We start from the raw sequence: 13171 nt of genomic DNA on the forward strand, positions 1-13171 counted from the left end.
TGATTGTCTCTTGTGTGAGTCAGTCCCCAGGGTGAGGTCTCCATCAGGCTGCCACGCAGCTTACACTGGAGAGGCTTTGGGGACACGGGGCAGCTCTGGGTATTGGGAAGGTTCTGTGTTTCCTCCCCTGGGAATGTCTACCCTTGGTCCTGTTGTGTCCCTGAGGGTTCTGAGAAGCTGGCCAAGGAGGCACGATTCCCCACCCCCTGCTGCCTGCTCTGAAAGCATTTCACTCTATGACCCTGAACTTCATCTCATCAGATGATCATCCTTCGCCCCACCATGAGCTTATTCTGTGCCGAGCAAAGACAAGACAGCCTCCCTGTCCTCTGGGAGCTTGCAGGCCAGTCAGAGAGGTCAGAGAGATGACACAGGTCCCCAGCTTTAAAAAGAGCACCATTGGCTGCCTCAGACCCTGTGTGGAAAGAGGCACCTGTTAGAATAAGGTGCTGACAGTGTTACGGAGCCATTCACTGGACACTGTGCTATGGCCCTCAGGGCATTTCCACTGCTGCGGAGTTCAGACGAGGGAAGTCGCCACAGATGGAGCATCGGGAAGCCCAGGGTCTGGCCTTGGCTCTGCCACTGACTCATGGGGCAACTTTGGGCAGCCTTCTTCTCCCCACACTTTGGTTTCTAGACCCGAACCTTGAGGCTTCATGTAGCTCTGACATCCTGTGACTTGCATCAGTGTGATGGAGGGCCTGCTAGAGCCTCTCACAGGAGGGCAGACCCAGGAAGGATGAACAGAGGGGACACCAGGGGAATGAAGGCTGAGGAGACATGGGGCCTGGGGGCTCAGGCAGGGGAAGGTGGGCACTCAGGTACCTGGCTGAGGAGCTAGGGGCTTAAGGTGGTCAGCTGTGAGGCACCCCTGTGGATCCTTGGACGTGGTGTTTGGCATAGCTAAGGCACTGTCTGTGTTCTAGACAGAGGAGAGAGAGAGACAGGTTCCGAGACTGGACTATCTTGCCCATGGTTTGCTTCCTATCTTAATTCTCTACTAGACTGGGTATCTTTGAGCTATATGGAGCTATGATTCTTTCTTTTTTAGATTAATGAATTATTTTTGGCTGTGCTGGGTCTTCATTGCTGCACACGGGCTTTCTCTAGTTGTGGTTAGCAGGAACTAAGCGCTTGTTGTGGTACACAGACTTCCTTATTGCTGTAGCTTCTCGTTGCAGAGCATGGGCTCTTAACATGCAGTCTTCCATAGATGTGGCTCGTGGGTTCTAGAGCACGGGCTCAGTAGTTGTGGAACATGGATTTAGTTGCCCTGCAACATGTGGGATCTTCCCGGACCAGGGACCAAACCTGAGTCCTCTGTAGGCAGACGGACTCCTGACCCCTGGACCACCAGGGAAGTTCTAGAGCTATGCGTCTTAGTGTGTTTTGAGTCTTGGGTCCTTTGAGAAGTTGGTGAATGCTTGGACCATCCCCCAGAAGACACGGGAGCAGACATGATAGATAGTTTCGATGTCTGCGGGCCGAGCCTTGCTGAGTGGAAGAAGCAGCGCTGTAGATAGACTGATTTTTTTTCCTGGGCTTGCCGCTTTCATGTGTCAGTTCACCTGCAGGGGAACCCTGTGGGGTAGAAGGGAAGAAAGGGGGTGTGTGCGTGCAGTAGATGAGGATTCTGAGGCCCCATAAACATGTGACTGACCTAGAGGCCCTCGGCGAGGCCTGGAGTGTGGGAGGAAGGCGGCTCCACCATTGGTGAGACAGCCAGTGGCCCGGGAGTCCTGGGGCCTGCACTGTGAGTCAGCCCCAGACAGGGAACCTGGGTAACTGGAGAATTTCCCCAGGCTGAGCTGGGATCAGAGGGGGAAACTGAGTCATGAGGAATGGGGAAGCAGAGGGAGAAAGGCTGGAGAGACCTGCTCAGGCTGTGCTGAAGAGCGGTCCGCCCCCACCCTCCACCCCCAGGAGCTGGGCCCCCTGCCCCAGGAGGACAGCAACCTGATGCTGCACCTGCAGCGCCTGGAGACCACCCTGAGCGTGTGCGCCGAGGAGCCCGACCACAGCCAGCTCTTCACGCACCTGGGCCGCATGGCCCTCGAGTTCAACCGGCTGGCCTCCAAGGTGCACAAGAACGAGCAGCGTACCTCCATCCTACAGGTGAGGCCGGGCCCGGGGCGGGTGGCCCAGGATTGGCCGTGTGGTTTCCCCCTCCGCTTCCTCCAGCTCTTCCGAGGAGTCCAGGGGACCACAGGCATTTCCAAGGGCGTGGTTGGGGACCCGTCTCAGGCTTCTTGTTCAAGGTGGTGAGCGGGGTAAGGAACTTGTGGGAAGGGACGAGGAAGGAAATTGGGAAATGGTGGGGTGGGTGATGCAAATTTCATGGTTGGGGTGACTCTGGAGGCAGTGGATGCAGCAGGTTGGCAGCATCCTTGTCTTTGTTCTTCGCATACAGGTGTGGACAGGGAGGGGACAGGGGCTGGCCCCTTGCATGTTACTGCCCTGCCCCCTGAGGCAGGAGCATCATTATCCCCATTTCACAGCGGGGGCCACAGCCCTCGAGAGGTGATTTTTTTTTTTTTGGCCTAAGGTCCCCAGTTAGTAGATGGTGCAGCTAGAATTTGAATCTCTAAGTCTTATTCCACAGTCCATGCTCTTAACTACCATCCCAGCCTGCCTCCCCAGTGGAGGAGGCTTCCCCTTCATAACCCTCCCTGTGCTGTGAGAATGAAGTTAGATTTCCTTCCTAGGCAAGGCATACAGCAGAGTGATTGTCACACACACACACACATATATTCTTTTTCAGATTTTTTTTTTGGCCGCACTGTGCGGCATGCAGGATCTTAGTTCCCCGACCAGTTATCGAACCCATGCCCCCTGCATTGGAAGCACAGAGTCTTACTCACTGGGCCTCCAGGAAGTCCCACCCCTTATTTTCCGATCAGGTTCCTATTTGTTTCCTTCTTGGCTCTTACCATAGTTTGTAATAATTTTATTAAGCGGTTTCTTTGTATTTGTTTTTTTCCTTATGCTCCCTGCTAGAATGTAGGCCTCACAAAAGGGGCAGGTGCCTTGTCTGACATGTCCACCACTGCCAGTGTCTGGCACTTCATAGGTGCGGAATGCGCATTTGGTAAATGAATGAATGAATGAACAAATGGTCTCACACATGAGCTCTCTTAGCCACTTTGATGGAAGATAGTGACCTTTGTGATGACCTCTCTCATCTGCTTTGTGCCAAGGGTATTTGCCTCTTGCCCAAAAGGATAGCACACGAGGCCTTGTCCTGGCCTTCTCTTAGTGTCCAAAGCAGGACGTTCTGTTCTCTGGAGGCCCCACCCAGGGCCGTGGCATCCTATGTATTTTCCCAGCCTGTGGGTGGAGGTAGATTAATCCAGTCCCTTGTCATTCTTTCATTGATTTGTTTCTTGGTTCCCTCAGCATTTCTAAGGCCAGGCATGGCATGAGGCCTCTGCTGGACATTGCAATCAGTCATAATGGTTTTCTGTTCCTTCATGTCTGATCACCCTTGAGTTCCAGGGTGTCAGAGAGGGCTGGATTTTGCTGTGGAAACAAGCAGCTCTGAAATCTCCCTGCATACTGTAAACATTTCCCCTCCTGTTCTGTGTGGCAGGGGCTTGTTTCTGCTTTGTGGCAGAAATGAGGCCCCCATTGTTTTGTGCTCTTTGGAATATGAGGCAGCCACAGGGAAAAAGAGACTAGAGAATTGTGCATGAGCCAGCCCAGAGGTGACACTTGTCACTTGCACTCAGCTTTCATTGGCCACAACTGGTCATATGATCACGACAAGCCTGGGAAACAGGAGGGAGTGGGTGAAAGGTCCGGTGAATATCACTCACTGTTTCTGTCTCCAGCCCGACTCACAGAGTGCCACCTCCCTTCTCTGCTCTTTCATCACAGGAGAAAGAGGCACCATTTAGGGTCTGCCAGATGGTGTTTAATCCCAGCAGTGATTCTTAAGAACTATGCAATCTTATGCACATTTTTTTATCTGTACTAGCCTACGTTTTGGTGAAAGAAATGGCAGCCCACTCTAGTGTTCTTGCCTGGAGAATCCCATGCACAGAAGAGCCTGTCAGGCTACAGTCCATGGGGTCGCAAGAGTCGGACACAACTTAGGGACTAAAGAGAGACAGAGAGAGCGCCTACGCTTGGCTGTACCCCTCAGCTTGCAGGGTTTTAATTCCCCAACCAGGGATTGAACCTTGGGCCATGGCAGTGGAAGCGCCGAGTCCTAACCACTGGGCCACCAGGGAATTCCCTGGCCAGCATTAAAAAGTGAGCTGAACTGTGTAGCTTTGGGAAAGCCGTGAGGCTCCACTGAGGCAGTGAGTGGAAGAGCACCCCAATGTGTATGGGTCACAGGTTAGTTGCTCACTAGATATTTGTTGAAAGATTGAGTCGTTTAGTCCTGACCTGGTACATCTCCGTTACTAGTTAGCCACTCCCTTCCTTCCATCTGTGAGGCCCTGAATCTGGCTGCCCATCTTCCACGTCCCCCACCTCACAGCACTTCAGACATGCATCCTCAAAGCTTATCAAAGGCCTGGCAGCTGATGAGGCCCTTGTGTTCTCCCGGCCTTGTAGGTCCTCATAGCAGCCCTGTAAGGGAGGCAGGAGAGGAGTAGTTGCCCTGCTTTGTAAGGGAGGGAATTGTGCCTCAGAAGTGAGGAAATCCTGAGCTACACTGGGAATTGGTGACATCTTGACCAGATACCCTGTCTTCCCACTTGCCAGCTGACAACCTCATGACCACCCCCGCTTCGATGCCTCATTCATTCTCCAAATCGCCTAAGCTCTAGGCCTGTTAGGACTCAGGTCTTCATGGTCCTTCATTCATTTGGCACTTCAGTCATTCGGTTGTACATTCCTTCAGTGAAATTAAGTGTTGAGCTGTGCTGGATGCTGGGCTAGGTGGGGGTCCTGCAGGGGACAAGAGAGTGGTGAGGGGATCCCAGCCTTCTGGAAGCTTGTGGACTAGTAGGGGGTGGGGTGGGTGGACACAAAGAAAGTAATGACATTGATGATTCTGGAGCTGTAATTGTCACAGGTACCAGGAGGGTGAGAGCAGGGACCTGTGGGCAAGGATAATGGAGGTGACCTGGCTTACCTGAGATGTGGGAGTCAGGGAGGACTTCTCGGAGGAGGTTTGACATTTAGGCTAAGACTGGAAGCAGGAGTAGAAGTCAGCCAGGGGACAGCTGGTGTGGAAGAGCATTTTAGGCTGTGGGAACAGAGGAGGAGGGATGACCTTGGAGGACCAGAAGGCCTTGTGACTGACTCTTGGTCAGGCCTCCTCATGGCTGGCTCCTGCGGGAGCTGATGCAGAGAGGAGCCTGAGTGGGACTTTGGCTTGACTCCTGCTGTCCCAAGAGGAATTGGGTGAGGCCATGCAATGGGGATATCGTGCTGGGACGTGGTGTGGTTATAGCGCCTCCCCCATCCTCCAGCATCATTCTGCATTTGGGGTGCACTCCTTCCCTTATTTTGCCCCCATCTCCCTCTCTCTGTCTTGCAGACGCTCTGTGAGCAGCTTCGGAAAGAGAATGAGGCCCTGAAGTCCAAGCTGGATAAGGGCCTGGAACAGCGGGATCAGGCTGCTGAGAGGCTGCGGTAAGTCCAGGCTCCGCAGAGAAGGCGTGAGGAGCCGGGTGGGCAAGCGGAGGGCTGTGGTGTGTGGCACTGATTTCTGGGTTGAGAGCGCTGGGCCCTGTGCCCAGCTCTGCTTTGGATGTCAGGTCTCTTGGTCTTTCTCCTCGAGTATTTCCTCTCTGGTTCATTTAATACCGTGGAGTGTTTGTGTATAAAGTGCCTTCAGAGCTTCAGAAGTTCTGGACGGAAGTGCACTCCTTCCTTGGGAACCTGCCTGTTAGCAACAGCTCGCTGGCTGCTGGAGATGGAGTTCTGGACTTTGCTGCCCTCTGCTGGTCACCATCCTGTCCTGCAGAACCGTCAGGGAATGCTCTTCTGGGCTGGCTCCTGGTCTCAGACTTAGTTGTCTGTCAGAATCACCAAGGGTCAGGAAAGGCATTGCAAGTTTGCACTCTCCACCCTCTCTCCTGTGCTGAGATTCTGATTCAGTGGGCCTGGGGCGAGACCTAGGTGTCTGCATTTTCCAGTGGGCCCATAAACACGTTTTCTGTGGTTACAGTGTAAGCGTGTCCAGGATCACCCCAGAGAAACACTGGTCTTGACCATCAGAGCTCAGCCCTTTGAGATCACGTGTGCCAAACCCCTCACCCTGCAGAGGGAAACTGAGGCTATTTTCATAATGAACCCAGTTGGCAAACAGAATATGAAGAAATATTTTCCACATTTCAGTCATACATGAATCCATATCACCATTTATCTTGTATCTTTTTTATCACCTACTTTATTATTTACTTAAGAATTTAATTTGCATCATGTTTTTACTGAAGATTATTATAAAGAAAACTTGCACTAGATAACTGGAAAACAGCATTACTTGGAATAAATAGAAGATGCCTCCAGCAATAAATACAACAAAAATGGAAAGATGATTAATTCTGGTGAATTGCCCACTGAAGGCTCTGAGCCTTGAAGGCTGCTCTTTCACAGTCAACACGGGACACTTGGAAGCGCTAGAGAGGCACCCAGGACCTATGAGCACCAAACAGACTTACCCGTGCAGGTTGTCTGAGGATAATTGGAAAGGGTGGAACTTTCTCAGAGAGTGTGAACCAGGGTTATTTCTTTATTTGGCTGCACCATGCAGCATGCAGGATCGTAAGTTCCTTGACCAGGGATCAAGCCCACACCCCCCAGTGGAAGCCTGGAATCTTAACCACTGGACCACCAGGGACGTCCCAATCCATGGTTATTTAATGCAGTGTGGATGTATCCTGAAGATCTCACATATACAGACATCCCATAGTTGGGGATGGATTGTTGGTGAAGATCAGAGAATTCCAGAGAGGTCGTGCAGAGTGGTGTGGGGATGTCATTTGTGGTTCCACCTGAGGGCAGGTCTCAGGGACTCTCCTTACTCCCCAGGACTCAGCTGCAATTCAGACGAGTAAGATGTCTGAGACCCTCTGTCTCCTCTACCCGGGGCTGGCAGTATGACCTTTCTGTTTGCCTCCAACTCAGGGAGGAAAACCTGGAACTTAGGAAGTTGTTGATGAGCAGCAGTAAAGACGGTGCCTCTGGGCGGCCAGGCTCACCAAAGATGGAAGGCGCAGGCAAGAAGGGGGCGGCGACACTGCAGCAGGTATGTGGTCAGAAACTCCTTCCCCAGATCCGGATGGCCAGTGCCCAGCCTCCGGGGCAGGGAGCCAGTCCCACTGCTGGAAGGTTCCAGTTGTTAGACAGCATTTCCTTGGCTTTTTCTGACAGTCCACCTCCCTGGAGCTTCCACTTCTCAGCCCATATTCTGCTGCCAGCTACAGGGAGCGTCCCATTCCCTAGAACACACACTTAGCCTGTGGGCTATGACCATGGCTCTATGGGGTCCCCACACCTTCTCCAGGCTGAATAGCTGCAGCTCCTTCGATCATTGCTCATAAAGGCGATGGCGAGTCATTTGTGCTGTCTGGGCATCTCCCCTAACTCGTTCCAGTTTGTCAGTCTCTCTTACAGGGTGGCTCCCAGAATCAGTTTAATGTCTCAAATACTGCTAGTGGAATTAGGATGTTAGCTTGAGAGAGCCCCTGAGGGGACTGTGTTCAGCTCCTGTGGTCATGCTCCGGGAGCCTCTGACATGCAGAGAAGAGGGTGTGGACTCAGCAAGGCCTGCAAATGCCCTGGGCCCACTTGCCTCCTCCTCACTGCTGCTCCCAGTGCTGGCTTGCATCCAGTTCCTGCATGGGAGCTGGCTGGCCCCTCGCCTGGTCTATGTCTTCCTGTAGAGCTGAGTCCCAGCTTTTTACTGACATATTTTTCCTCTTTAATGAGGTTTAATGACTGTACAGCCATTAGTGTCTTTAACAAGCCCCACACTTGTGTAATAGCAATAATTATCTTAATAACTTAATTCCTTATTACTATGTGACAAGGTAGAGTTTACCCAGGATTTGCAAATTCATTATTTGGTTTGGCTTCCTCTCTACATGTCAGGGAGGCATGGCGGGGACTCTTACTCCATGAGACTGCCATGGCTGTTTATGGCAGTAGGTTTGGAGAGGCCGTGTGACATCACATTGTCCAGATTCCTGTATCCACCTGCTGTTGTCAGGCAGACCTGGGGTGACAGGACGACATGCTCATGATCTGCCTTCTGATTCGCAGCTCATGGAGCCATTCTATTCTTCTGTTTACATCTCGCATCAGGGCCTGCCTTGTCTGCCCTCTTGTGGAAGTGCCTTATGGATTTTCCTGATCTCCTGTGGATTCACGGCGGTATATGGGCAGCCCTCTTCACTTTTCCAAAGCCCTTGACATCACTGGTGTCTGGAAAGGCCAGATGCTCTTACTGCCTTGCCCGGGAGGAAGGTCCCATAAGAGGCTTGCATTGCAGGTGATGGTGAAGCCTGTGCCTTGCAGTTACAAGTGGGTTAAATGCAGGCTCAACCCACCTCTTGTCAGCGCTGCCACCTTGGACAGGTTACATGAACTTTCTGACCTCAGTTTCCTCCTCTGTGAGATGGAGATAATAACTCCTACCTCAGAGGGTGATTGGACAGTTCAGTGATGTGATGCCTGCGAAGTAGGTTTAGCACTTGGCAAGTGGTAAACTGAACATTGATTGTCACTTTTAATGACAGACTTGGTTTCTCTTCTCTGTGGACAGGGGCTTCCCTGGTGACTCAGCTAGTAAAGAATCCACCTGCAATGCCGGGGACCTGGGTTTGATCCCTGGGTTGGGAAGATCCCCTGGAGAAGGGGACCCACACAGTATTCTGGCCTGGAGTCCAGTCCATGGGGTCTCAAAGAGTCAGACATGACTGAGCGACTTTTATTCACAGTCACTCACTCTTCTCTGTGGAGCTTAAGGGTGCACCTCCAGGAGCACCCCCTCTTCCTCCTTCCCCAGTAATGTTAAGCACAGCTCCCCTGCAGGAGGCATCAGGCTTCTAGGGGCAGGCCCATCTCTCACTTTTCTTAAAGGAGTTGGCATCCCTGGCGGACTCCTCTAGCCTTCTCCCCTTACTTCTGGGTTCTGTGGTATACTTACAGACCTTAGCTTGCAGGGGCGCTTGAGCCTCACAAGTTCATTCAGCCCGACCTGGCCAAGTCACAGGGGAGTGTGTGTATGTGTGGTGTGGGGGAGTGGGAAGGCAAGGAATGGAAAGAATGTGGGCAGTGACTCCAGGACAAATGCTGTCAGGCCTGCATGATGTCAGGTTGGGGCCTGTCCTGTTTAGTCTTGTACTGAGGGTGTGGACCTTGGCCTGCATCATTCAGGTCCTTAGAGGTAGAACTGGTGATCAGTTTCTTTCCTTTCCTTTTTTTGGTGTTCAATTTCTGAATTGATGACATCCTTCTGCTGTTTCACCACAAAGCTTCATATTTTAAAAAAATTTTTAAACTTTTTGTTTTAGTATAACTGTGGATGTGTAGAAGAGTAGCAGAATAGTGCAGAGAGTGCCTATCTCCTGATTGCCTTGACATCTTACGTAACCATGGTTCAATGATCAACACCAGGAAATGACCATAGCCACGATACTATTAAGTAAACTACAGACTTGGTTCAGATTTCACCTGTTTCTCATTCATGCCCTTTTTCTGTACCAGGATTAAATTCAGGATCCCACATTGCATCTAGTTGTACCGTCTCTTTAGTCTCTGCCTGTGACAGCTCCAGTGGTTCTTGTCTTTCATGAGCTTAAGGCTTTCAGCTGTTTTGTAGAATGTCCCTCAATTTGGGTTCCTCTGGTGTTTTCTTATAATTAGACTGATGTTGTGGATTTAGACAAGAAGACCACAGGAGTGACATCTTGTAACACGTCAAGGGTACGTGATGTCAGTATGTCCATTTACACCCAATCTTGATCATTTGGCTAAGGGTCTGTCTGTCAGGTTTCTTCATAATAAAGGGACTAATTTTTCTTTTGTAATTAATAAGTGTTTATTTTCGAGGATGTGCTTGAGACTGCAGATGCGCTGTTTCTCTTTATACTTATTTTAGTAAACACTGGCAGATCTTGACTGCCGTGATTATCACTACAGCCTTCTAATGGTGATTTTGGATTTCCCTCATTCTTTCTCTGTTTACTAATTGGAATTCTTCTTGTCCCTTCTCCCCCATTTATTTTTTTATTCATCTGTTTCTATTAATATGGACTCAAGGATATTTTATCCTTTGGCTTATAACCCAACACCATCGTGATTTATTTTCTTGTTCAAATTCTTCCTGCTTTGGTCATAGGAAGTTCTTTCAAGTTGTCTCCTATGCCCATTTGACATGCCTTTCTTATGATGATGATTGAACACTTCCTTACTTTCTATAGCATCACAAGTTGCTCCATACTCACCTTATATTTTCCCTGCCCCAGACATGAAATTAACCACTTCTCCAAGGAGCCCTGTTTCTTTTTGTTGGAGAATGCTATTTAGAGACCAAGATCTGTGCTTATTGTTACCTGAGTGACACTGCTTTAGGCCCTCTCAGAGGCCAGGGCAAGGAAATACATGTACTGATCACACGTGCACACATGTCTTTATTTGTATATCTTTTAATAAAACATTTTAAAAATAAACACTTTATAAAATATTTTTAAAAGTAGGTAACTCTTGTCTTCAGAGGACTTTTGGCTGATGTGTGGAGGAGGGGAGGGCAGTCGGCAGTGCCATAGAGATAGAGCCTGAACAGGGAAAGAAGTGTCTGTGGGGAGCGGGCAGGGGTAAGAAGGGCCTCGGAGCCACTGAGGATCAGGGAAGGGGAATAACGGCCTGTGTGGATGCCCTAAGGGGCTCAGTTATGGCTGGGACTGGTGGGTGAGAGGGCAGAGAGGCAGGAGACCGGGGGCTGGGTCTCGGGGGTGAGTGGCCTTGGAGGAGCACTGAGTGGGTGAGAGAGTGCTGCCTGAGGCCCTGCTGAAGGCCCCTCTGTGTTCCTCCTCAGGCTGGTGTGACGACAGGTAAAACCCCAGAGGTGGGAGCCCTGGGTGTGGCTGAGAAGAAGGTGAGGCTGCTGGAACAGCAGCGCGCAGAGGTAGGTGGCTGGAGGCGGTGGGGGTGCCGGGGAAGATCCTCTCCCGCTTCCGGGACCAGCAGGGCAAAGGCCCTTCCTGGCCCCGGGCTCTGACTGGTCTCTGTGATGAGTTGTCATGGTGACCACTGAACCACCTGCCCAAGGATAAGACATGCTGCCTTGCCCTGGGCTCTTGTCTCCTGATCAGTCCCCCTGCCCATAGGAGTCACTCTGAGGACATGGCATTCGGGGCATGGCCTATAATTGTTGAGGGGGGGAGTTTAGAAAGTCTCCCGTGGCGAACCCTGAATGGTGGTGAAAGGTTGTGATAGGAGGCAAATGCAGCATCGGGAAAGGGGAGCCTGGGGTTCAGCTGTCACCATGAAGCTGGTTCAGGAAGGGTCTGTCACAGAAGGAGAGACCCCATACGTGCTTGTAGCACTGCTCCAATTAGCCGAGAGTCTCCAGAAATTGAGGCTCTTCCCTTGTGTCTCATGCATATTCCTCCCCTGATGTTTCTGGACCAGAGGTGGGAACCTAATCTTCTCCATTGACCAAGCCCCTCCTCTCCTCACAGCTCAGGCCTTTGTCTCAATCCCTGAGCTCTCTGCCCTCCCTGGTCCTCCAGCACATTTGAAAGTTAGGCTCCATTGGTCTTTTGTTTAGGTGCATATTCATGTAGGTTTTCTTTCTGTATTGCTATAAGATTTTTTTTTATTACAAAGATACTACAAAAAATATTCATTATAAAAAGATGTAGCATCTCACCTCCTGGAAATGACCACAGTTGATAACAGTTCTTTGCATATTCCTGAATTTTGTCTGTGTACTTACTAATGTATGACATTTGTAAAAATGATATCAAAATACCACATTGCAGATCGCTTTTTTCCTTTCTTAAAATTAGCTGTATATTTGAGGGTATTTATTATATTTGTATATAAAAGCATACTCTGTGATTCTTTAATTCTGAGTACTTTTTATCATATTTTAATGTTGTTGGAATTGGAAAGGATGCCCTTTCCATTGTTTTATTAATTTAACGATGTTGGATTGTTTTCCTTCACTGAAGAATTGTCGATACATCAAAATTATGGCAAGTAATTAGTGTCATCTCAGAGCAGAGGCAATGTATCAGGCGCCCAACTTTCTGAGTAGCTGTGCAGTGCTCCGTTTTCTGTTTAATTCTGTCATTTTCTTAACCTATTTCCAGTGCTCAAGTTTGCCTCGGTCTTTTTGCAGTATAAACATTGTTGAGATGATCACTATTCCACATATTTTTTACACACTTGTGCAAGTGCTTCTTTTGGTTACCATCTTTCAGAGTGGAATTATTTGGTTAAAGAGAACTTGAAGTTAATACATAGTCCTGAATTGCCCTTCTGCATGGGTGTGGGTCCCATAATTCTTTACCAGAATTATGTACTGTTTCTGTGTCTTGGTGTTAGTCTTGCTTTCCTGGTGAGGGTAAAATGTGGCGGTTGATAAACGTGACTCACTGGAGGAAAGGTTGTGAGAAGCACGGGATCAAGGCAGCGTGTGGACCCACCACCCACACGTGCTGCACGATGTGCCTGCAAAGCTGGTGGTGGTGGCGTTGGCTGTCTTTGGTCCTCCTCTGCTTATCTCCTGCTAACCCCAGTCTCTCCCCTGCAGCTGCTGGAAGTGAACAAGCAATGGGACCAGCATTTCCGGTCCATGAAGCAGCAGTACGAGCAGAAGGTATTGTGAGGGTGATGGGAACTCCAGGCCTCACCCCTGCTTCTCTGCGGGGCTCTCAGGGCATCCTCAGCGCTGTGCATGCTGCTTCCCTCGCCGCAGCCTTGAACTGTGGGTGTCCGCCCCAGCCCTCAGTCGATCCCTCTCTCTGCCTCTGAACCCAGATCACGGAGCTGCGACAGAAGCTGGCGGACCTGCAGAAGCAGGTGACTGACCTGGAGGCTGAGCGGGAGCAGAAGCAGCGCGACTTTGACCGCAAGCTGCTCCTGGCCAAGTCCAAGATAGAAATGGAGGAGGCAAGTGTGACTTTGGGTCTCGCAGACTCAGCTCTGGAGGCCTGCTCTCTCCTCCCCATCAGCTGGGAGCTGGGGGTGGGGGTCG

At 50.5% G+C, this 13171-nt stretch overlaps 1 protein-coding gene across 3 annotated transcripts in view; it reads left to right on the forward strand.

Annotated features, from left to right (window-relative positions):
- TNIP1 (TNFAIP3 interacting protein 1) overlaps nt 1-13171 on the forward strand; it is a 44972-nt gene that overhangs the window by 21460 nt on the left and 10341 nt on the right. For all 3 annotated transcript variants that reach the window (XM_043464936.1, XM_043464935.1, XM_043464937.1), the window contains 6 exons: nt 1927-2118; nt 5498-5592; nt 7090-7210; nt 11003-11092; nt 12728-12793; nt 12955-13086. In XM_043464936.1, coding sequence (XP_043320871.1) covers nt 1927-2118; nt 5498-5592; nt 7090-7210; nt 11003-11092; nt 12728-12793; nt 12955-13086 — 696 coding nt within the window. The remainder of the gene's footprint in view (nt 1-1926; nt 2119-5497; nt 5593-7089; nt 7211-11002; nt 11093-12727; nt 12794-12954; nt 13087-13171) is intronic.

Source organism: Cervus canadensis, chromosome 4 (assembly GCF_019320065.1).
Source record: "Cervus canadensis isolate Bull #8, Minnesota chromosome 4, ASM1932006v1, whole genome shotgun sequence".
NCBI classification, from domain to species: domain Eukaryota; kingdom Metazoa; phylum Chordata; class Mammalia; order Artiodactyla; family Cervidae; genus Cervus; species Cervus canadensis.